The sequence below is a fragment of the Gadus macrocephalus genome, chromosome 3, assembly GCF_031168955.1.
Source record: "Gadus macrocephalus chromosome 3, ASM3116895v1".
Taxonomy (NCBI): domain Eukaryota; kingdom Metazoa; phylum Chordata; class Actinopteri; order Gadiformes; family Gadidae; genus Gadus; species Gadus macrocephalus.
In genome coordinates, this window is record NC_082384.1 from 14554628 (window position 1) to 14580713 (window position 26086).

Below are 26086 nucleotides of genomic sequence, written 5' to 3' on the forward strand. Positions count from 1 at the left end.
GCAGGGAACATTACCACCCCTCCAAATATCACCCCCTCCCAAACGTTGCCAACGTACCCAATGTGTGTTGGCCGCTGTTCAGTGACCGGGCCTGGATGTCATCGGTGGATCTCTGATGGGTTGGTCGCTGCGTGTTTACCACAGGGGGATTCAGGCGGACCCCTGGTGTGCCAGGACTCCCCCACCAGCCCCTGGGAGGTGCACGGCATCACCAGCTTCGGCCCCATCGGCTGCATCATGGACAAGAAGCCCTCTGTGTTCACCCGCTCCTCCGCCTACATCCCCTGGGTCCACAACGCCGTCCGCAGGGACATGTACCGCACCCACAGTACGGCGCCCGCCTCCGCTCCTGTTGTACCGCTATCCACCTTCGCCGCACACGCACTGTCACTTTGGGGGTCTTAACATTTTCGCGACCCCAAACATCTTACATTTGGCGCATCTGAACCACAACTTTGAAGTGAGGCTGAGAATACAATCAAACCAAAACAATCCAAATTGCATGACGGCATTTCGATCAATCAACTGGAGTAGCTATGGTTCTCAGAAACCAGGGTCAGTAAAACATTATTTTGTATTATAAGTGGCGGTGAAGAGTTCCAAAATGTCTAAATTCCACAACTATGGTACATCTCAAACAAGATATTACCTTAATACCACAGTAATATTCAGTACTTAAGTATTACAGTTAAACACAACCTCAGAATTTGATTTCTCTACATAGCCCTCTGTCTCCTGTCATTGTGTAGCCTCTGGATGTGGCGGGCCCAAGGTCCTGACTGGCCCTACCGGGGGAAACATCTCCTCCATGGGCTTCCCCGGTAGCTACAGCAACCAGGCCGCCTGCCAGTGGACCATCCGAGCCCCCGCCGGCCAGCTAGTTCACCTCCACTTCCACCAGCTGAGCCTTGAGGAGAGCATGCTCTGCATCAACGACAAGCTCTCCGTCACAGACAGCCTGGGCAGCCTAGGTACAGTAGCATAGCATGGGTACAGTGAAAAGGCCTGGGTACAGTACCATAGACATAGTACAGCACCATATCCTGGGTATAGTAGCACGCATAGCCTGGGTACAGGAACACACACAGCCTGGTTACAGTAGCTATAGCATAGTACCCTACATAGTAGAGGCCTCTCATGCTCAGCCCTCTCCCCCTCCTCTTAGGAACCTTCTGCAGTCACAGCGCTCCTCAGGACCTGGTGAGCCACGGAGAGGAGCTCCACATCAGCTTCTCCTCCAACTCCCGCGTGGTGGACACCGGCTTCCTGGCCTCTTGGAAGGCCGAGGACCCCGCCTCCCAGGGTGAGATTGTAGAAGAAGAAGAAGATGAAGAAGGGTTACTGGAGTGACCAATCAAATTGTTGCAGCTGTTGTTCAAAGACTTGATGAGATAGTTGTGATGTAGATGCTGAAGTGTGAATTATGGGCCACAACGCCATCTTAGATTAACATAAAACGAACCGTTGCCTTTTTCCAAAAGCATGTTTTTGTATCCCTCTAACTCTAAAGACACACACACAAGCACACGCACAATACAACGACCAGCCTACCTCCACTTCTTTCCCACACTGTCTCAACGCGTCGGTCCTCCCCAGCTGCCTGTGGAGGTCGCTTCAGCAGCAACCAGGGGGAGATCACCTCTCCAGGCTGGCCCAGCGACTACCCCGGCCAGGCCGTCTGCACCTGGCATATCACCATCCCCTCCGCAACCGCCATACACCTGGCCTTCACCCACTTTGAGGTCCAGGCTGTCAACCAGGTCGGCATGTGTCTAGACTACGTGGATATCTTCCAGGGGACGGACATGCCATCCAAAGGTTGGTAGTAGACTACTTGCGTTAAAGATGGTTTTGAAACTATTATATACATAGATGATAAGGCTGATAATTGTATCCATAGATATATTTTTCGTCGTTGCCATGGCACTGATGGATGTTTTTCTCTTTTTTTGTGTTGTTTTGAAGGTCGGTTCTGTGGGTTTGCCCCGCCTCCGAAGATCACCATCGACGGCAACACAGCAATTATTCGGTTCCTTAGCAACGGAGACAATCATCAGAGCGGCTTCCGTGGGTACTGGACCACCGACGCCAACGTGTTCCCCACTTTGCCTCCTCCACCCGTCAACCCATGGGACAGCATCATCGTCAGTGAGTCATCATAACCATAGTCTGGATGGTAACATAGCTGGAGCACCTAGCCTAGATCGCCTAGCCTATACACCTAGCCTATTGCACGTAGGCTATAGCATAGACATATACATAGACACCGCATGGGCCTTTGGATCTTACGTCGCCGCCATATTGGAAATGCAAAGATTGGATAAAAGCACCGCAACGTCTCTCCATCTATTTCAATGAGCCGTTGATCAATGAGAATTATTACGGAATCATAATGCTTTTATCCAGAAAATGACTATCGAAATAATGATCAAATCTGGCACATAGTCCAATAGCATATAGCCTATAGCACAATGTCGACATGTAACCACAGCATGTAGCACATAGCGCCACTGAGTGGCTAAATACATGGCAGCGCTAGACTGCAGCCCACTCATCCTGTAGCTGTGGTTGCTATTCCCAGCCTGGCCGGCGGACTGTGGCAGCCCGGCAGTGACCCCCAGCACCGCCACCCTCAGGGTGGTCAACGGGGTGGAGGCAGTGCCCCACTCCTGGCCCTGGCAAGTCTCCATGCAGGTAACCCTCGCACTCTGTCTCCTTTGCCCCCTACCTCTCGCACTCCATCTCCGGTACAGTCAGCTGATCAGCTTGATTGATGGGTTGTCTCTTTGTGATCGTGCTATAAGTGATAGCTATCTCCCTCTCTCCCCTTATCCCGCTTCATCCTCTCACCTGTCCCTCTTCTTTCTCTTTTATCTCACTCTCTACCAGTCTTCTTTATTTGTGATCTTGCATGTGTTTAATTACTTCTGTTTGTGGATACCTTCAGTGATCTCAAACGTTGTGTGAGCAGTGTGAGCATTGTAACTATGAGCAGAGAGAATGAACAAGTGACAGGGGAGAGAGAGAGAGAGAGAGAGGGAGACGGTCCTTTATTGTGCTCTCTGCCTGCCAGGCTACTCCTATGGCTGCCATTCCCTACATGCACGGCTGCGGAGGCTCCCTGATCCATGAGGAGTGGATCCTCACTGCGGCCCATTGCTTCATGATGCAAGTAGCGGCAGCACGCACACATCCACACATGTACTGCGCAAAACACACAACCTGACACGCATTGCTCATAACACACAATCGCACACTTGCACATGCATGAGTGCACCCAAATGCACACACAGATACTGACACACACATGGCCAACCAGGCACACACACACACACACACACACACACACACATACAATATCTTCTCACACAAAACACTTACTACATACCCCAAAACAAATACACAACTACCAACTAGCCCCCCATCCCCCCCCCCATCCCCCTCTAGGCCGCTGAACAACCCCACGTTCTGGCGCATGTGTCTGGGAAAGCACCACATGAACTCGTCCGGGGACGTGCCCTCGGCGGAGGCCTGCTACCAGGTGGACGGCATCGTGCGCCACCCGGCCTTCGTCTACGAGACGGACCGCGGCGACATCAGCAACGACGTGGCGCTGGTGCACCTGGCGCGGCCCGTCAGCATGACCCGGGAGATCAGCCCCGTGTGCATGCCCGCGCCCGGGGCAGTGCTGCCCGCCGGGACCCCCTGCTACGTCACCGGCTGGGGTGACGAGAAAGGTAGGGGGCGGGGGGGGGGGCTAGCCAACATCATGCCCAACGCGCACTGCTCACTCATCCTACGTTGCAGTACATTCAGAAGCTCCAAGAGTGTGCAAACTGCACACACACTTCACAAAAGGCACGTCACGTCGACTATAAATGACGCTGTAGCAATGTTTGTTGCTACACGCTACCCAGTGGGCCGTCACACTCACTAATGAGGTTGTAAACCGGTGTATTGTAGCGATTGAAGGACAATAGTACGCCGCGATGGCGATCCATGTTGCCATGTAGGAGATCTCTATGAGTGAGTGTGTGTTGTGATGGCTGGTTTAACCTTTGCACGTCGATTTTTCAATGCAAAACAGGTGTGCAGCCTCGCCCTACCCCACAGTCTAATCAGTCCGAATCGGGCCAGATGAGGCTGCTTAAACCGACCATCGTCCACACACACATTTACTGTTACATTTTACATTTAGGGCATTTAGCAGACGCTTTTTATCCAAAGCGACTTACAATAAGTAGGTACATTTGTCATAAGAAGTGCATCAATATATCACTGTCGGTACAGAAAGGATGTTCATAGAACCAAGTGCAAGTACCACAATCGCTAGGCTAATCAATTCCCCGTGTTACAGCCATGATAGCAGATACCGCAGTTGCTACACAGTTCAGTACTATAATACAATACAATACAATACAATACAATACAATACAATACAATACAGTTTACATAATCTACTTATCTAATTTTCTATTGACCCCATACCAATCGCTGTGTTACATCGCACATTGCACATCGTTAAAGAAAAAATATATTCTCCTGAGCCCTTACAGCTTTTTTCAACTCAAAGTGACACCCTTGCAGTCACGTTAATTAAAGGTTCCCTAGAGATAGCATGTGTGTTAATTAACGTGTGGGATAGTGAAAATCTCTTGTGTCTCGGGAATTTACCCCCGTAGCCCCGAGGTTCTTAGTTCGATCCCCTAGCCTGCATGTAAGCATCTTTGAGAAGGATGCCTCAACCCTGAGTGTGTCTCTTGGGATTTAAATGAGCCACTTCAAAGCAATACATATCTTATGGATATGCATACCTCATGTACACTTCTCTATACGCACATTTGATTTATTTACATATGCTAATGTTTTCTTTATTGTTATTGCCCCTGCTTACTGTTTAACTGATTTTAACTTACCTTTATTTTATTCTCTTTCATCTATTATCTTGAGCAGAGCAACTGTTATGGCAACAATTCCCCCTCGGAGAATAGAGGGATCTCAGTCTGAATGAATCTGAATGTAAAATCTGTCTCCTAGCTGTCTAATCACACTTCCTCTCCGACTCTCTCACCAGGGAACTTGTTCCCCAAGGTGTCCCAGCAGCTGAACCAGGCCGCCCTCCCAGTCGTGGACTTTGGGACCTGCAGTAAGCCAGCCTATTGGTGGGACGTCCTGCGACCCTCGATGATTTGCGCCGGCTACGAGTCCCCAGATGAGCTCAAATCAGCCTGCCAGGTGAGCGACCAATGAGCGGACTGGATCTCCTTATGGATGCGGGTCTGAACACAGCTAGGTCAGAGGGCGGTATGCTAAATTCTGCGGGAACAGCCAGGGTCTAACTTCAACGTAGAGTAGCTGCTGAGGGAATGCCGTGGTACTTCCATTTATAGTTGTGCCCCAAAACTCGCCATTTCAGTGACATCTTGCAATTCTAATGCAATTATTTATGGGCAAATTAACATGCATGAAGTGTACCTCCTGAACCTGTATCATAAACGGACCAGAGAAACGTAGCAGGGCAGACAGAATCAGAATCAGAATTACCAGAAATCCTGATTCTGATTCTGTTTGCACTGCTACGTTTTCCTGGTCAGTTTATGATAAACTGGAGACAGAGCTAGACGTCCCTGTAGGACGGGAACATATGGGAGATGTGCTCGTAAAACTAGTTAATCTATAAATGATATAGAGAACAACTGTGGTGGTTTGACGCAATATCATTTGGCCTTTGGTTCCTTCAGTAGTTTAGGTCTTCTATAATGAAAGAAGAAGAACGCCATCTTTTTTCGTCCCAGTATTATATAAATGGCTATGGTATGTCGAGACTTATGTAACAGAAGCCAAATAGCTTCTGTTTGTTCTGAACCAATCAACCGTGATTGCAAATGGCTTCGGCTGGTTTGGTGCATAATTAGGAAAAAGAGAGACGGATCCGCATGATGGACAGGAACAATGGGATTGAATTCAACGTTTTGAACTGTCCCAACTCACACTGGGTTTTGGCATGGATTTTGACTTCACTTTACAAATGGGAAACAAGAATACATCTTTGTGCAGACATTGAGAATTCATTTGAAAACAAAAATGTTATCAGAAAATCATTAAATGGAAGAACAAAAAAGTAAACAACCGTGTTATGCTAGACGTTGAATATTTAGCAGATACTTTTATCCAAAGCGACTCGCCTTGCGTTCACTCATGTGTCACTCAGGAGCAGTCAATGTGCCTTCTCATACGCATTAGGCGTCTTGCTCACGGATCCCTGTGGACATTGGGCTTTGAACTCCAGAACGTTTTGGGGCTGGGATTCAAGCATCCTCCTAATCTTCTTCAATCTCCTCCAGGGTGACTCCGGGGGTCCGTTCGTCTGTCAGACCACCGGGGCCACCAAGTCCAGCTGGGAGGTCCATGGGATTGTGAGCTTCGGGGCCCAGGGCTGCATCAAGGACAAGAAGCCCTCGGTCTTCACCCGGGTCTCGGCCTTCAGCGGCTGGATCGAGGACAACATCAGGAAGTTCATCTATGAGAGAGTTTAGAAACAATGTCAGCGTTTTGAGAAAATGGTTTGGCTGGGGTTTCTTACTCTTAATGCCTGAACGCTATGTGCCTCCTAGTTTAAATGGACGTGTCATTCAGAGTGAGTGGGTGACTTCATTTACCTTCATGATGCATATGTGGGTAGCTCCACTTGGGCTCGACTGAGGTGTTGCCTTTCAGATGAAATACACCTTCAGGTGCTTTTTTTTATTGGTTGCTGGTTAACGAGCTTGAACACTCATTAGGCATTCCTCCATAATTAAGGACAAATTCTTCGACGGTGTGCAATAAGGCCCTGCTAATAAGAGTTGTGAATACTGAATACTGAAATAGAAGAATGTTTACTCCCTTTAAATCCATGCCATGTTCTACTTGCCATATATGCACATGTCATATGGTAATGACAACGTCAACCTTAAAGCTAACCTAAATGGATTCTGTTGTACATGTGTCCATCAAAATAAAAAAAAATAAAAAAACATTTCAACGTGTCTTTAGTTGTGAAGAGTTTGTAAGTGACTTCCTGGTTTTGACACTTACTCTACCATTTCTGAGACAGACATAAACAACCATTTTCTACTGGCTATATTCTCTTCTCCACCTTGGTCCTGCTCCAACAAAAATGAATGCCACAGACTCCAAAGTTTTGGGATTTAACCCCAACGGTCACATGACCAGCCACAACAGCCAATGAGAGAGCATGTCTCAGATTTCATCCCAGGAGGAGAGAGAGGGAGAGAGAGGGGTGGGGGGAACAGGGAGGAGGGAGGAGGGAGAGAAAACCAGCCACTAATGTGTGTCAATGGTTTGGAGCACACAGACTTTCAATGAAGACCGGCTTATTTTGAGGGAGTCCCTCTCTTCTTCTTTCTTCTCCATTTGGGATTATCTGTTTTAGTTTGTGGTAGAAATCGTGAGGATGATGAAACCTAGTCCTGTCTTTGGAGGAAAGTTTAAAGTGGTGTCCCGTCAAGAAGGAGTGAGGAGAAAGTAGGAAGAGGACGAAGAAGGATAGGAGTATTTTTTTCTCTTCATCCTTCCCTACTCCTCTGTTGGAGAATGGGGGCCGGAGCTCTGACTATCTGTGTGAGTACAAGACCTGATCAACAACAGAAGTATTGAAAAAAACTACTCAACATGAGCATGTCTTCAACACTTTTGTGATGTCAAAGAATTATGTGCGTGTCTGTAAGAGAAGGAGAAAGAGAGACACATACATACACTGTATACTTTTGAAGAGACAGGAAATCTCAGAGGGTATGTGTAGGACATCTGTCTTTGTATTTTTTCTTGAACTAAAACTTTAGAGTGGCAGCAACTTAAGTGGTTTTACTTCCAACTCCTCCATATTATCTTGGACACTTTTCCACAGAACATTCTTCCCCCACTGTCCTACTGTTCTTCACGCACGCATAGCTTCCCTTTGAGTCAGCCAAAATAACACAGAACACATGCAGCTTTATACTTTATACCAACCCTACATTCTCTCTCCCTGTCTAAGAATCATTCACAGCCTGGATTATTACAGGGAAAATGTGGCCGGCAACTTAAACAAACTTAAGTTTCCATTAAATGTTTCACTGCAGAATGGAAAAGTTGAGCTTACTGGATGACAACATTGGGTTTCATTTAAACAAGTTTATTTTGCATAAAATCCTTCCTTGTATCACATGGGAAGGGTCAGAGTCAAACAGTTGTCTCATGCTGCCGGTGAATTTTTGGCTGCCAGTTGGTCGAATGACCACCCACAGGGAGTGTGTGTGTGTGTGTGTGTGTGTGTGTGTGTGTGTGTGTGTGTGTGTGTGTGTGTGTGTGTGTGTGTGTGTGTGTGTGTGTGTGTGTGTGTGTGTGTGTGTGTGTGTGTGTGTGTGTGTGCGTGCGAGCGAGAGAGAGACGCGGAAGGCCAGGGAGAGAGAAGGAGAGGGAGAGGGGGAAGGCAAGGGAGAGAGGGGAAGGAGAGGGAGGGGGAAAGAGAGAGGTTCGGCGAGGGGGTGTTCTTAGGAGGAGGCACATGCTTGGTCTTGTCCTTCCCTCTGCAAAGAAAATTAAAGAAACAGAGCCACTGCCACAAGTCGCGAAGTATGCAACACATTTAAACAACTAAGCACGGCAACAACAATACATTCCTTCCATTTTAGTTGAGTTCATTTGAACTTTTTTGTCAAAATCATGATAACAGAAAAAGATACCCAACAGCCTCTGCGTCGCTTATCTGCACTTGTATGATGTTATTGTTCAACCTCACTTGTAAATTGCTTTGGATAAAAGTATAGACTAAATAGAAACATGTCTAGTTGTAAATGAATAAAAGCAATCAATTGCAATTCCCAGCTGTGTCAGAAAAGTCCCATACCGAGGTGTCTGTGAGCGTGTCAGCATTTGTGTGAGAATGTTGTAACGGTTGGGGGAAGGGAGCAGGGATGAAGATTTATAGGTGGACCACAATAGACTTCCTCGCTAACAATAGACCCGGCCCATCACACATTAGCTTGTGTTGTCCTTTCAAGAAAACCGGCGTTGATTGGAGGTGTGTGATTGTGCTTGTGTGTTTGTGTATAAGTGTTAGATAAAGAGAGAGAGAGAGAGAGAGAGAGAGAGAGAGAGAGAGAGAGAGAGAGAGAGAGAGAGAGAGAGAGAGAGAGAGAGAGAGAGAGAGAGAGAGAGAGAGAGAGAGAGAGAGAGAGAGAGAGAGAGAGAGAGAGGGATACTGTGGGAATGCATGTGGATGTTTACACTTGTCTGTAATTGTGTGTGCTTCTGTTGTGTTGTGTTGTATGTCAGGGTGCATGCATGCAACTGTTGGTTTGTGAGTTTCTGTGTGTGTTTGCAAGGCCAGATTTTGGGGACATCTGCTGTGTGCGGTCTGTCACTAGCAGGCCTAGCTCAGACAGGCTTAGCAAGGACATGAGACGTCTGTCAGGCTACAGTCATCGTCAGACTCGGACACTCCACCACAAGCACCCCACTGGACATTTTTGGTTGTAGTTTGTAATTGTGTTTGTATGCTTTGATTGTTCTCTCGATAAAAGCTTAATACAAATGTTTATACAATTAATGACCTGTACTACAGCCTATAAATATTCAATAGCTAGCTGTACGCTGACTCACAATCATCCATCTTCTGAACTATCATGACCTCTGACCTCTCTGGCTGTCATCCAACTCTCCGTTGCCATGACTCCCAGTGTCCTGAGGATACAAAGTGTATGCCTTTAGTATTCATATCTTCACCCACCAGCCTAGTTTGTGGTTGCTACGCCATCTTCCTGGAAGGATCAGGGTTAGGGTCAGCTCTGTTGAAGATCTCCTGCCCTCTATCTTCTACATGAGTACCATCTGTTTGTCACATCCAATGATACGACCAGAGCAGCTCTGCGCATCAGTCTGCCTTATGTTTGTTATGCATGTTGACTCATAGCATCATAAAACAAGCGTGTGGATATAGCTACACACGTGAACATTGGCTACTTCACCAAAACACAGAGTGCATTCATGAGAACTGAAAATGTGTACGCCACTTGTAGGTCCATGCAAACACTGTTAAGTGACGTGACAATAACATGACTATCCAAACCAAAAATTACATATATTATAAATATATATATATTAAAAGAAAAATGTCTGATCAAATAATGAAAGTTTTTTCGGATGTACACACATAGAAATAATATACAAAGTGATAAATAAAACTGGCAAATAAAAGTAAGTAAAAACATAATTAGGTCTTGTTTTGTCTTTTAGTTTTATCCTCCATTAATGTGTACAATAGTTGTGTAACTAGAGTCCAAGCTTTCGGTCCAAGCCCAGCCTTGGTTGAACTGGAGGAATGGAAGGACCCCCCAAGCCCCCCTCCTCCCTCCATCTGCTGGAAGCCATGTCACATGACCAACATGGGAAATATCTTTAGTTTCTCCTAATTTATTGACCAATGGCTTATAAAGCCAAAAACGTAGCAATCAAGTGTCTCAATGTAGCAATCCTCTTAAAAGGGTAACCCTCCTCCTTAAATTGGGTGAACAGTCCACGGCCACCCACTGTAATATAGGAAGCGGCTGTTCCATATTTTAATTTATATGGTTGTAATACAACAGTGGTCAATTATAGATTGAACAAATAAAATGAATAACCCGGTCTGCAGGTCCATGGTTGATGCGTCCGTGTTAAAATCATGTCCTCCGCCACTACGATCCTTGTAAACACCAGTTCAGTACTCTTTTAAAGGATCATCTCTTCCCAGTAGCAAGGAGGATCATTTTAATATGATCATAGTCATAATCACCCTTAATGTTATCTTCAGCCGTCTGTGAGAAAAATATTGACTCAAGGTTGACTATGTTTACACACAAGAATGTGTGTTTTTGTATATGACTAGGACGGATTAAAAAGCATCACTTTAGTCTGTTTATACATGTGTGTTTGTGTGTATGCGTATGTCTGAACGCGTGCATGTGTGTGTGTGTGTGTGCGTGTGTGCATGCATGTGTGGGTGCAGCCATGGGTGCAACAGGTGGCACAGCTTGCTTATTTGCAACTTGGATAAGGTATCAGTGCCTGCCTTGCAGCTGTGATACACACACACACACACACACACACACATACACACACAGACATACACACGACAAACACACACATCACAAATATTCCCTGGGTTTTAAAGGGCTGCCACAGGGCGTTCGTCATATTGCCTCACCATGTTTCTGTTTGACAACAGCAAAGCCTTGAGTCCTTGGCTACGCATGCTCTCCTTCTCCTATGTGTTATTGCTGATCTCTATGGGCTGTGTTGCAGCTTTATCACAGAAACAAACAGCAAGGCTCTTTCAAGTTATCATAAATGTCTGTTATTGTGCATTATACCTTAGATACCGAATTGTAGGTTATCTACTTATTAGATTAACCTGAGTAAGTGGGCATTCATATATATGCTATACTCTCTTTGTGTATGTGTATACTTGTGTGCGTGTGCGTGTGTGAGCGTGCGCGCGCGCGTGTGTGTGTGTATGCGTGTGTGTGAAAGAAAGAAAGAGCACACATATAAAGTATGTGCAGGTACAGTCCCTTCCCCTTCCTGCAGTTCAAAGTGTTGCATGGTAACCAGACAATTGTCGTAGCAACTACCACAAAGAGAGGCCCTCCCCTCTACCTCTCTAGACTCTCTCTCTCTTTGTATTGCTTAGTTCTCAACCCAGTCTGGTGCTACCGGCTCCTAACACACATGACATGACACACACACTATGACTGAAGTGTGTCGAGACCCAGACCCGTCTGGGGCCCTATAACGAGCGAGAGGTGGCCCATTTATCTGGATCCTAATGTGTCTCTTCTGGCACTGGTATAACGCTAACCTGAATGCCAGCTTCCACCTCCAGCACCTCCACCTCCTCGGTGCCCACAGTGGCCAGAGTGCCAGCTGGGTCTGACGGAGCTGTTCTCTGCCTCCTTCCCTCTCCTTCCTAACCACAGCACCACAAGGCCGCCGTGCAGGTCAAGGAGGACATGAAGAAGATGGTACAGCTCCCCATGCTCAGGCCCTGGACCATCACCGGCAGCACCTCCAGTTCCAACAGTGTCGCCACCACCACAGCCATCGCCACTGCGGAGGCCCAGGGTAGCAGGCAGTTTGGAGTGCCCCTGTCGGAGCTGTGCGCACTGGGCTTGGTGGCGGAAGAGTACGGGGTGCCCAAAGTGGTGCACAGGATGGTGGAGCATCTACGCACGCACGGTAATAAGGGGCTGGGGGCCGGTTTGGGACATGCATATAGATTGCCTTTATTCCACACAAAAAAAAGGAGATTATATTGAATTAAGAGATTCTTAATTCAATACATATATATATTTATTTAGTTATTTATTTAACATCTGCCCTCTAACTTGAGCAGAGAAATTGTAACAGAAACAAAGTAGGCCTATACACTCAATTTAGATATTAGATGTGTTATATATATCGATGTATAATATATTATTTAGAAATAGAGCTCCAGATGTAGAGCTCGTAAGCCCGCTGACGAGGCGCCGCCGCAAGGCACAACCGCCCGCTTCTGAGGCGGTGGTGCAAAAAGCCAAAAGCTGCACAAGGCCACACCCCCACCCCCCTCCTTGACCCGCCTCTCTCCTCCTCATTTTCATTAAAGCTATAGACACCGAAACGGCGCGTTTGGGAAAAGCTCAATGTGCGACTTGCTCATAGTGGCTGTAATTCTGCACCACGGCTGAATCTCGTGAACATCTTCAAATACTGTATTAGGTGCCCACTAATACCTATATTAAAGCATCACTTAAAGTAGCATGCCATGGGACCTTTAAGACCCATGTTTAATTGCAGACATTGTCTATGTCAAGATGCAAAACAGACATTTTTCTTTCAACTCACCTCCTCTCATGGTGTATAGACAGGTAACAAAGTTAGGCAGTTTGCCATCAGTTGACAAACATCATATACCATTTTGCTGTTTAGCAGCTCCCATAGCTGAAAATGTGTCTTGTCCAACCCAGCTAAGCACATATGAACTGCCCTGGCTGGGTAGCTTCCTAATAGTGCCTACAAACGAACAAATCAAGTTTTGATTTTGTGTTTACACACGATCTGCTCATGGACTTGTGACGGTGCAGAGTAGGAAAGAAGAGAGCAATTCGGAATTTTCCAATGTATAACTTAGTCAAGGTTGGGTCAAGGCTAGAGTAATGTAATTTATTGGAAGTGTAAATGTATGTCTTGTAGTGTCACTTACACTCATCATTCTATTTTTTTTTTTTTTAAATCAACCTTTTTTGTTGGGATTTGCTGAAATGTAAAATATACACTAGGATGTCGTTGGCAGTACTATTGCTATGTTGTTGAGCTCTTTCCGTCACTGATTCAGTCGATGCAAATAAAGTCCTTTTGAATTGGGCTTGTCAGGTCTTTTGCAAAGGTCAAAGGGAGTGACTTCTAGCATTCTGATCTGAGGAATGAGTCTAGAAGATTTTATCTGCTGTCATATTTCATAGTTAGTATGTTTACTGTCAAATTCCCAAAAAGTATATTCAAACCGCACAATAAAAGCATGAGCTGAATCAGATAATGCTTTGGAACGACCTATTGACAGTCTGCCCGTCCCATCTGTAACAAAAAATCCCGTTTATGGGCCAGGCCCACAATCTCTTTCTGTTTGAGGTTCTAGAATATTCTCTGGATCTTTTGGTCCACTAGGTGTCACTGCAGAGCTATACAAGTAGCGACTTGTAGGTTTGAGGAAATTAGGGCGAGTCTGGATGTATCACAGCTAGATAAGACAGACTGGTTGTAGTTCCACATGTTGGTATGTTGTGGATCTCATGCTGATAAAAAATCGTGTTCTTGTCAGAAATTAGTTCAAGTAAAATGTTCAAAATATATATAATACAGCATTGTTGTATCCACAATAATGGCGTGTTTAACGTGTCTGCATCACTTCGTTGTATCCAATACTATATTCATTTATAATTTTAGTGTATATTTTGAATGTAGCAGGGTCATTCAACGGTAAACAAGTCCCGCCTAGCCGCAGCCGAAGCGGGACTGGCGACCTCGCAGTTCCCTCAGTTGATTGTCCTATTAATGAGAATATAAGTCTTATCTTATCTTTAACGTTGATAAACTCACCAATATGGCATCTCTACTAAAGGCTTGGTTCATTGTCTTCGTATCGGTATGCGTTTGGTTTCACAAAATCAAGTCATGGATGAGCATCAATAAGTCTGAAGCGTTCAATCAAAAGATTTAACGGTTGACAGACTTCTTGAAAGGAACGGCATCCAACGCAATTTTTGGTGAAACAAAACGCATGCCGATACACAGGATGTAGAGTAAAAGTAGGTCAATGTTTAGAAGTAACGTCATCTCTGTCTTTACGCCACGTTTAAAATACCTTGCAGTAAGCACATTTGCCTTGTAACCTCATTATTTATGTCATGGCAGCAAGATGTGTTCGTGTGAAAGTCCAACTTCTGTTCTATCAATAAATCAATTACGCAGGAGTATGAATTACTGCGTTGTCATTTTTATAGCCACATTCAAAGGTTCCCAACCGTACAGTCGTTGGTCCCAACTTAATGAATAACCAACTAACAACCAGTTTACATGCATCATGGATACTTATTCTAATCCACTTTTTTTTAAATGATTCAAGACGTATATACTCTTTTCACATTAAAAGACGTTTGATCAATTGAATGCGACCCAGACTCATCTTCTTCTCTGTGTGTTGTGCTGTAGCCCTGCATCAGGAGGGCCTGTTCAGGGTGAATGGGAACGTGCGGGCCGTCGAGTCCCTGAGGCATCGCCTCCAGAGTGGTGAGGAGGTGGACCTGCTGGCCGAAGGGGACGTCTGCACCGTGGCCAGCCTGCTCAAACAGTACCTCCGGGATCTCCCAGAGGGACTGGTCCATTCAGCTGTACAAAACGCTCTAATAGAGCACTATCAAGGTAAGAGTCAATGGGAAAACCAGAACATGGCTCCACCACCCTATGTTTGAATCCCTGTCTGTCATAACCTTTCGCCACATCTCTCTTTTCAAATCTTTTGTTGGTTTGATTGGTTCATATTCCAGTCAAACATTGTCAGCATTCATTCCATTCCACTATTGTACATTCAGGGGCCACTCACACTAGGGCCGCGGCCCCGTGCCCGTACTCATTTGCATACTAAAGTCTAGAATGTTTGGCTAGTGTGACCACGCCATCCGTATTCCAGCACGGAACAGCCCCTTGGCCATGGCACACTTGGGAGCTGTGCCGTGGCCAAAGTACAGATGCTAATGAGATGACACGCGCGGATACGCAACGTGAGCTGGATGACGTAGTCCTTGCGCGACCCTTCTTTCTTTATAGGTCCATGCCCTTCTTCCCCACAATAATCATTTTAAACAATGGCGGCAAGCGGTTCACGAGTGGGTTTACGTTGGTGCGATACTGAAGTCGAGTGTTTACTTCAAATTTGGGCAGACGACAGCATTCAGTAGCAGTCGCAGACGTATTTATCTTATTACGACGTGATGACGTATGTATAGCAATCATGCCCAGGCCACGGCCTTTGGGAGCAGTGTGACCACGGGCCAGCGGGGGGAGTGGGGAGGGGGGGAATCATGCTGAATCTTTCTGCAGCACGGAACAGGCAAACTTGCCTAGTGTGAGTGCGCCCTCAAAGGTCCCCCTTTTTTCCAAATAAGAAGCCACAGGGTACTGCGCCAGAACGCTCACCTCACACCAGCTTGAGGTGGAGTGTGAGGGAACTAATGAATCAGCCAATTATACAGGGGGATGATTAGGGGGCCAGATTGAATGAGCCTGAACAGTCTGGTTGGGCAGTTTTAGCCAGGACACCGGGGAATCCCCCTCTCTTTGCGGTAAGTGCCCTGGGATCTTTTATGACAACAGTGAGTTTAGTGTGGCTTCTCAGTCCCCTGTTACCACCAACCAATAGGGCTTGTACATCGTGACGTCACATCACAATGACAAGCATTTCAGAAGTAAAGGAGCATTCTTAATAGGAGAATGTTCATGGTAGGGATAATGTTTTGGTCTGTTTAGTAGTTAATCGTGAAGTTACTTGTCATTATGGGATAACATTGTTAGGTTGAAAGCCGTGTTTCTTATGCAAGATTTAGACTAGGATACGGTATATTTACATAATAGTATCGCCAGCCAAAAATCCCATGAGGCATTGTGATGCACAAGCATAGGTTGCGACCCACAGTTGCGACCCACACAAACCTGCAGCTGAAAACCTCTGGGCTGCTTGAACAAAACTGTAACCAATAATTACTGTTTCATTCTTCCACCTGCCTGTGTGGCCTAATACCATGGTAACAGTTTTCAATTGTACTTCGTGTGAGGTTATTTTGTTAAACTCTTGGAGAGTGTGCCACTGTGCCAGGTATCTGGGTCACAAAGTGAATATCTTATGAGGACGGCTATCTTTAGATAAGAACTGTTTAGTCACAGCAGGAAAACACCACATTGAGCTTGACCACCACTGGCTCACTCATTTGAGTGTCTTTGTGTGTGTGTGTGTGTGTGTGTGTGTGTGTGTGTGTGTGTGTGTGTGTGTGTGTGTGTGTGTGTGTGTGTGAGTGGGTGTATTTGAGTGTACCATTTAGAAACTGTGTCGTGTGGCTCACTCTCTCGATGTAGAAGGTTAACTTTCTTTCTTTTGATCCAACTCTCTCTGGAAAATCCTCTGGGATCTGTGTCAGGATTCTGGCTTCCATGGCTGCCTGGCCATTAGCGATGGCATAAATCATGGAGTGGACCACACCGTCTCTCAAAAATGTATCTGAGGGCTTCCCGCCAGTTGACACATTAACCAAGATGTCGGTTTGTCTGGAGACCTTCCCCGGCTTCTAGGTCAAGATGGTTTAGTATTCTCTGGTTAGAATCAGGTAGACGTTCCCCTGGTCACAGTCTTGCATTTCATGGCGTTGCGTCGTCAGCGTGAGATGGATCACCAGTTAAACAGCACTAGTTCTGCAGTGAAATGGATTCAAAACCTTGAACAAATATTCAAATTCCCTATTTGCTTTGTGATCATTGTAAATAATTTTGTGTTGAAAGTAGGCCTACTCTCGTACTTTGGAAACCATGTGTGTTCGGAAACTTTAGGCTGCATTCAAGCTCTGCCTTAATCAGGTCAAACTCAGACTGTCATCACACCTTCTATGTTTACAGGCAGTGAAAGATTTGCACTATGAATGAATGAATTGATCTTTTATTTAGCCAGGAAGATCCCATTGAGATAAAATATATCTTCTTCCAGGCAGTCCTCCTGGTCAAGAAACTTAAATAAGACAATCGTTTTTTGTGTGTGGATTTTATCCCCTCTCCCTTGATGTGCTTGACACAGCTAACCTCGGCCACATAAACCTAATGTATGACTTTCTGTCTGCTGGCTGGCGTTTTGCGGCCGCAGTGAGAAACTGTTTCTCATTATCAGGTAGCTATGACTTTCCTATGTATATTTTGGTGTTTTCTTTAAAGTGATCACAAGGTTAAGGCGGCGTGACCGTAACTTGGACCCAGAGGTTAAATGTTCTGGTAGAAAACCCAGGAAATCATTGATCAACAATATCCTTGCTTGGTCCAAATCAATATACATGGATGCCTGAACAGGGATTGTGCAAATTATACTCAACAATCCAAGTAACACTCACTCAGATGCGCAATTCCACACGCACAAACATTGGAATATATAACTCTGAAGCATGGATACACTCACACAAATGGAATATTTGGATCAAAAGCAAAAGCAATAACTCAGCCTCCCACATGCCACCACACACACACACACACACACACACACACACACACACACACACACACACACACACACACACACACACACACACACACACACACACACACACATATATATACACATGCACAAACAGATACAAGTGCTTGCTCACACACACACACACACACACACAAACACTACACAGACTCTTACACAGCGCTTGCGTCAGTCTGGATCACCAGTGGTCACCCTCCTATCCAACCCTGACCTATTTATAAATGCCAGAACTCAAGTCAGCTCTGTTTTCCGGCTCTGGAAGTTTAGCGTAATGCTCATCAAAACACGCTACGATGAGAGATGTATTTAATACCCCTTGGACAGGTGGATGGGCCTATCACAGAACATGGATGCCTGTCCGTGGAAATCCTTGTTTAAATATAGGACATTATGCTGTAATACACAATCCGTTTGGACTGCCTAGGTTGTGAACTGGGCCAAGGAAAGGCACTTTGATACCACTGGGTGATTATCAATGGGGTCAGGTTGCGTTATTATTGTCATGGGTTTACATAGGTATTTGGTTTGGTGGTTTTATCCGGGATATTAATAGTTGTTGTTCATACTCATAACAGTTTATCCAGTCACGGCTGCCAAGGGCTTCAATAGTTCCGTTGCTGGTGGATCGCCCCTGTTTGGCTTTTGATTGTTCTCAGCCTAATCTGGGAGTAGCTTCAGATCAAAGTGTCTATCAAATTACTAAGTTTAAATGTGACATCAATGTTATCCTTACTTTTGTTAGGATCCTTCCTTTGAAGTCTTGTATTCTCCATGGATCTTCTTGTTAGATGATTCAGTGAAGTTTGCAGACGGAACGGTCATAGAGTGTGAGTGAAGGCACCATACGGTGTGCCTGAAGACACTAGGGTCATGGATGTGGGTGACCCGTGTGTGTGTTTGTGTTTCAGAGCGTGGCGAGGAAGGCTCGTGGGGGGATCTGAAGGCGCTGTTGGGGCGGATGCCGGACGTCCACCACTGCCTGCTGAGCTACCTCTGCCGCTTCCTGACGGAGGTGGAGCGCCACCACGCGCACAACCGTATGACCGCCCTCAACCTGGCCACGGTGTTCGGACCCAGCGTCTTCCAGTCAGTCCTACTCACCTGCTGCACTCTCCTTCAGCTCTGCTGTGCTTCACTTGAACCGTACTTAACTTAGCTTTCTGTCTCTACTCAAATACACAAAAGTATATTATACTATGCTCGTACTATACTCCTACTCAAATCAGTTTCTATCAAACTCACTACGATCACTAATACACTTTATTCTACATATTTTTTGCCTTTACTTGTATACTTCTTTCGAGTCTACTACTACTAGCACTTCAACTGCTACCTCTACATCTGGCCAACAGGTGGTGCTACTGTTTATTAGGAGAGGACAGAAGTCTTCCCTATATGATTCAAATAATTTGTTCATGATGTCACTGGCTATGTTTCAGAAATCATTCAGTGTTTAATAACGCCGATATATTTACCTAGGCGATGGAAAAACCATCATCACATCATAATGTGAGCTGGCATGGTGCAGCCTATAGACATTTATTGCTTCCTGTAATGCATTATTTATGACCTAGTCTGCATTCATCTGCAGTAAAAATGGAAACTTATCAATGATCTCAGTTTTTATTGTTTTTGCGTGCACACTCCCACGGTGTGTGTGACGGCTCCAACGTTGTGTATGAATCACACCAAAGCGGTCAAAGTTGGCAAAAGGCCTCCATCGAAAGGATACAGTTTCCATTCGCTTACTCTGTCTTCAGAATAATAACCATTCTAGATTGAGGCGGTAGGCCTCTGTAGCCCTCACCCCTACCTGCTCCATCACAACATGTATCTGAGTTCACTGTAAATCGGATGTGATCAAAGCCTAGCATTTCGAGACCAGTTTTTTGGGGCCAAAGCTAACCCTATCGCACCCCCCCATTGCACCCCTTCGTGAAAACAATTACAAATGTTTAGACCAATGCAATAAAAGCGGAGACCACATTTTGAGAAAAGTCAAATACAAATAAGACAAGCTTTTGGGAGCATTGACATACCATTGAGACCCTATCTTGAGACCCTTTTCAGGGACACAACTCTCCCTGTATCGCACCTTCTCTCTGCGTGCTCCCCGCTGGTCTCCCTCTTTAATAATCCCAGTGATCCCAGTGAGCTAGACCTGGTGAATGGACCGCCCTGTGCAGCTCAGGTTTCCGTTGATGGGTTAGGAAGAAGGCATCAGATGGCACCTCCAGCCCTGTACACCGTGTTCCTGTAAGTCAAGTCGAGCACGCGCCTGCATATATATTTATGTTGACGGTTTGGATCTGTGTTCCCATCTACGTTTGACACAGCTGTCGGCCGGGGTGTTGACGGCTATCAGGGGATCACCCTCGCCGTTGCCAGATGGTGGTTGGAGCGCATTCTGTGTCATTTTCAATTCACGATTCATCAGCGCGGTGCATTTATCAATGCGTTCAAAGGAAAAGCTTTTCTGTGAAACATGAACACCATAAAAACAAACCCAAATACAGAGAAACTTTTACTGTTTTCTAATCAGGTGGTTAATGATAGGGGAAGCTCTTATTCTTCTACCTTCACTCTTTTATATATTCTCACTTGTGTCCGCTTTCTCCTCTGCAGCGTGTCTCCTGGGTTTGAGGCCATTAAGGAGCAGAATATCTGCAATAAAATCATGGCCGAGCTCATCCAAAACTACAGCAACATCTTCGACAGCAGCCCCGATGGAGACCAAGATGGCCTCACTGGCCATTTACCGACCCTCATCATTGTCAAGGTACACATACCATCTTGTAGTCCAAGTCCATTTTATTTGTATAGCCCTCAATCGCGGTTACAGTCTGTAAGGGATTTAATGTCAATAACTTTTTACTAGCCCTTGCCCGCCAAAGGGCATACAGTACTTGTTTACAAAATACTTTTTTACACAATGCATGCTCATGTTTCTGTAGAATAATACATTTAAGACAATACAAGATAAAAAAAAAATATTTATATACTTTTTTATACAATACTATACAATCATGTATGCGACATAAACAAAAACGGCACATTCCCAAGACCCCATTTCAAAATGGCCGTTAGACATGTTGCTTTGTATGGAACATGTCACTGCACACAGCATGTCATGGGCATGCCTCTGTCGGTCAGCGACACATACACCCCAAGCCCTGGAAACCCCCATCACCAGCACCGCCCCCAGAGTGGAAGTTTATGTACCTAACCCCCTCACAGGGGCAACCGGGGGTCGTCTCCATGCCCGCCCCCCCCCCCCCCTTTTACTGACAGCATTGGGTCCCAGCAAGGGACACCATCTGGTGGGATGGTGTTCCCCGTGGATACCAGGGGGCGATTGGGAAGGGGACAGTGATCAAATGACTCAGCTGATGATGAGATCATGATGAAAGGCCTGAAAAGTTCTGAAGAAAGCAAAAGGAAAAAGGAAATGCTTAGTTCTCCAGTCATGCAATGTTATTGTGTGATTATTTTGCTGCTTGAAAATAGTGAAAATTATCAAACGCTTCCTAAATTATCATTTTGTGTTTTAAAGAGGTTCATTCATAAATTATTCAGTTGTATGCTGTTGTATGTTTCAGGTCATTATCATTTATAATATCGTTATCAGTTGTCATTCGTACATTGAACATTTTGAAAAAGTCTGACAGGTCTATGAGAGTAAATTGCGTGATTGCATGTTTGTCTCCTGCTGCGCTGTACCGGCTGGGCATTGAGCTGCGCTGTCATCTTGCTCAGGGTCACCCGAGAGACTGCTGACCAATGGGAAAACCTTCATTCTCACGGCCCTTTAGATCATCTTACACACGCGCACACACAGACACGAGCGCGCATCACACACAGAGAGGTATCAACGTAACAGCGTGTGTACAGTACAGACACATGCATACGGCCTGAGTCCTGCATGCCACCTGCCTTGGTGTTCCCAAAGCATTGCATGGCCTGCTCTGTCTATGCAGGATCAACAGGTGTGTGTGTGTGTGTGTGTGTGTGTGTGTACGTGTGTGTGTGTGTGTGTGTGTGTGTGTGTGTGTGTGTGTGTGTGTGTGTGTGTGTGTGTGTGTGTGTGTGTGTGTGTGTGTGTGTGTGTGATTGTGTGAGAGGTGTTTATGTGTGAAAATGTGTTTACCCCTGCCAGAGTTTTAACCAACCTAATCTATTTTGGTCGCTGTTGTCAGGGCTACCAATACTCTTCGTCTTCTCGTTAGTGATGTTGCTGACACTTAGCCAAAAAGCTTTGAATGATTGATTACAGTGACAGGTCATTCAGGAGCAGGTAGGGGCTAGGCTTCTTATATATAAAGCTGTATACATCAGTGGGGATCTAACCAGTGTAGTATCTAACCGTTTAAAATACCCCATCGATGACGCTAACCTTTCGCCCTAGTCGAGGAATCCTGAATCCCAATTTCATATATACCTTTCAGAGAGTTACAGCTTCCTCTGAGTACAGGACATGCACACCATATTTGAAAGTTTGTAAAGCTTTCTTTGTCATCGCTTTCTCTCCCGTGTCTACAGGAAGTTCCCTTGATGAATGTGGACAGCGATCGTTCCCCTGCAGAAACAAGTCCCAGGACCCCAAAGACACCGGTTCATGTCAAGAAAAAGGTGTGTGTGCGTGTGTGCTTGTTTTGATTGGAGTGAACATCTGTGTGAATTTGTCTTTTCAACACATTCACTCCAGAAAAATCTGCTGAAGAAAAAGTTTGACTAACACAAGCTACTCTTCTAGCAAAATCAGATAGTTAAAAAAATTAAAGAAATAATAAAGAAATAATAAAAAGTAAATGTTATTTAATGTTGAGGTCAAAATTTGGTGGACGATTGTGTGTATAGTCTTTCTATCAAGTTAAATGGTACCTGTTATTGCCTGACAATGTCCAGAAATGAGTTGTCTACACTAATCCCTCGATGACTCATGATTTCTCCAGAAAGTTCCTTTTCCTTCCTGAACTCTGTGACTGAGTAGGTCGTCACAAGTGTGACATGGACAATCAGTTTTCCCTAACACAGTAGGTTCATGTAAGTGCTGACACGTGAGTGTGTGTCCGTACATATTCTGATAGAAGGGAGCCACTGTGTTATACGACATACGATACCCTGTTCTAAGAATTTCGCCAGGGCTTACTAGCACACTTGATAAATGTTGTCAGTCTTGCTGATGCTAACAAGCCGCGAGTTGAATTCTACTCAGAACAATATATCCACTGCGATGTCGCTTGGAAAGTCCTGGAATATAATCAACAAATAATCATGCGTTGGCATATCTGCCCGTTTTTGGTATCTCTCTAGGATTTCTCCTTTTGTCTTTCTCTTTCTCTTCTCTCCTCTTACTCTTTCTCTATTCTCTTTCTGTCTTTCTCTCCCTCTGTCCTTCTCTCCCTCTTTCTTTCTCTCCCTATTTCTTTCTCTCCCTCTGTCCTCTCTCTCTCTCTCTCTCTCTCTCTCTCTCTCTCTCTCTCTCTCTCTTTCTCTTTCTCTTTCTCTCCCTCTCTCCCTCTCTCTCCCTCCCTCTCAGCCTCTCTCTCTTTGGGGCGGCAGAGTGTCGAGATGTCCCTGAGCAAGACGCATCCCCCTAACGGCTCTGGGCAGAGAGGTGTGGCGTCCCCTGTCTGTATAAGCTTATAGAAAGGAATCTGATGGTAACCCACCATTACTCCCGAGGAGACTCGACTTCCTTTCCTTTCCTTCCCTTTCATTCTCTATCTTTTTCTTGCTCTGTTTTTCTTTCTCTCTCTCTCTCTCTCTCTCTCTCTCTCTCTCTCTCTCTCTCTCTCTCTTTCTCTTTCTCTTTCTCTTTCTCTTTCTCTCTCTCTCTTTCTCTTTCTCTCTCTCTCTCTCTCTCTCATTTAATGACACAATTCAGAAAGTGCAGGAAATTCAAACATCATTTGTATAGCTTTTATTTACAATAGGACATCCAGTCCATTCGGGAACCGTGGCCTTGATCTGGGCACTGTGTGGTTGCTTTTAATGTTAACTTAGACTAGCATCTCACCATAAAGCACTACCTCAGCCACCGTCCATGTTCCCAGATTTCCTATCTTCTGAACACAGATTATGTGGCGGTCATTAAGCTGTCTCAGTACCTGATTTGATTAAGTAAATCTACTAAGGAGAGAAAGATATCTCCCGAAGAAAACAGGCTGCAATCCACATTTTAAATCCGCAGCCCAACAGGGTGGAAGCAGCCTATTGGCTGATAAATTGGAGCGCTGTTGTCATTGCCAGTGTCTAAAAATAGTTACAATAAATTCTGGTAAGTGTATGGATAGAAATTTGTTCCTCTTCTGTGGCGGGCTCCAATTCACAATCAAAAAAGATGGCTTATCATATTTGGTTTGTTTAAGTGTATGGTCCTTTATAGTTATTAGTATCCATAAAAAGAATACAGATAACAACACCAGCATTGAAATGTAGAGTGAGCTGAGATAAATCAGACCAGTCAGATATCAATAGCATTAGCTTGTTGCTGTGAAAAACAGCCCCATAAAGGATGTTTTGATTTAGCCATTCCTCTCCTTCCAGCCGCTTGATAAAACAACGAGGAAGGAACCTTGAGGTTCCTTGTCATTGTTACTCAGACCTCCCAGGAAAATGCCTGACCTTTATTTCAGCTACTTAATCTCTTAAAATATATCACCTGTGTCAATATTAACCTTTATGGTTGCCATGCCCACTGAGATTCTAGACAGGGAAATTCAACATGCAACCTTATAAGAGAAACACCATATCCACTCACCAACACACAAGCGCTCTCCGGGAAATGCAGTTAGGACTACCCGGAACCAACCAGACCCAAGCGCTTGACCAGTTGTCGGGCTGTGAAGCCCACATGTTATGATCGTGTTGCGTGAGCGTTTAACTGTGTTATGATTGTTCCCTGCCGATGTTAACTATCTGGGGTATCAGATTAGGGCTTCATGGTTGATATATCAGGAAGGCGACATAGTTAAAAGTCCAGTGTGTAGAATTCAGTAGCAACTAGCAGTGACTAGCAACTGAATACCCCCACCCACGCCAACCCCCACCCTTCCTCACCCCTCCCATTCCAACAAATACAGTGGCCTGTGCTTGCCTGTATTGTATAAAGTGCCAGTAGGTATTTCCGTTTGGCGAAGGAGAATCACGCCAAGGTCGTGTTTCAGTGGCTCTTGCCTGCAAATGAAGCAGACACCAACATCAACCACTGGCCAGACAAAGCTCAATGTACATTTGTCAGGTGATGATGACAACATGATTTAATACTGTCCGAGAAGCTTATCCTTCTCTGGTGGTCAAGCTTAACCTTCTCCTCATATAGCCAGTGAAGATGGGTCTATACTTATTTCACTTAAATATCCTAGTTTCACTGTTTATCTAAGTCTAAAATAATGCAACGAATAGAAGTCGCGGATGAGGATATTATAAACATTTACATCACACGCAACTTACATTAAGTACATTTGAAGATAATTGGTGTGCATTCTTTAATGCATCCATGTTTTGGTTTTTCAGGTTGTTTAACTGTTCAATAACGAAAATTAGGCTATCTCTCTTGGTTAATGTTCAATCAAAAAAATAACTGTTGTAACTGATCTTATCATGTTATCAAAGACGTCCCTTCTTCACGTATCGCACTGCAAGTAAACACTTGCTTGTAGCGCCGATTGCTATCGATATGAATGATCAATAAAATCATAAAACAGAGAGCGATAATAACAGTTCTATGAATGTAGTTTAGCACTATAAAGGACCTTGTGTTGAAAAATGTAAATAGGCTATGAAGAAAATCCACCATGTCCTTCAACAAGTACAATGAACATGGTGACTATGACAAAGATACCCGATTTTGATCGGTTAAGTAAGGGATAATGCCCGACGAGGTGTCCATTATCAAGAATTAATGGACGACGCGCATTGGAGGACAGTTGCCTCCGCGAAGTCCATTAATTCCTGATAATGGACACCTCGAAGGGCATTATCCCGCTTATACCATGGTCACTTGCCAAAGAAAATAAATTAAGACCATTCATTTATATTTTTACAATTTACAAGCTCTCGTTTTGAAGGCTGAACAGCCAATTTGACTGGAACTACTTAGCAGATGTCCGTATATCAGGAGTTAATGCACACCCTGCAGCCAATCAGAATCGAGTATTCCCCCAGACCATGGTATAAAATGAGTTATTCGCAGGCTAGAGATATCACAAATTTAGCGCGGTCAAAATGAATATGTATTTT

General features: G+C 45.0%; 2 protein-coding genes across 7 annotated transcripts in view; both read left to right on the plus strand.

Moving 5' to 3' along the window:
* Window positions 1–6892, plus strand: part of zgc:154142 (uncharacterized protein LOC555481 homolog) — an 18184-nt gene extending 11292 nt beyond the window's left edge. The window contains 10 exon segments of the mRNA XM_060046686.1: window positions 145–328; window positions 750–971; window positions 1166–1303; window positions 1597–1818; window positions 1966–2148; window positions 2582–2694; window positions 3074–3168; window positions 3448–3737; window positions 5075–5235; window positions 6345–6892. Coding sequence (XP_059902669.1) covers window positions 145–328; window positions 750–971; window positions 1166–1303; window positions 1597–1818; window positions 1966–2148; window positions 2582–2694; window positions 3074–3168; window positions 3448–3737; window positions 5075–5235; window positions 6345–6536 — 1800 coding nt within the window. The 3' untranslated portion in view covers window positions 6537–6892.
* A 430-nt stretch (window positions 6893–7322) lies between these two features.
* Window positions 7323–26086, plus strand: part of fam13a (family with sequence similarity 13 member A) — a 54331-nt gene continuing 35567 nt past the window's right edge. For 4 of the 6 annotated variants that reach the window (XM_060047501.1, XM_060047505.1, XM_060047504.1 and 1 more), the window contains exons 1-6: window positions 7323–7623; window positions 12000–12258; window positions 14770–14979; window positions 18751–18985; window positions 20468–20621; window positions 22382–22471. In XM_060047501.1, coding sequence (XP_059903484.1) covers window positions 7597–7623; window positions 12000–12258; window positions 14770–14979; window positions 18751–18985; window positions 20468–20621; window positions 22382–22471 — 975 coding nt within the window. In that variant the 5' untranslated portion in view covers window positions 7323–7596. The remainder of the gene's footprint in view (window positions 7624–11999; window positions 12259–14769; window positions 14980–18750; window positions 18986–20467; window positions 20622–22381; window positions 22472–26086) is intronic. The other 2 variants (XM_060047503.1, XM_060047506.1) reach the window with 2 other exon arrangements.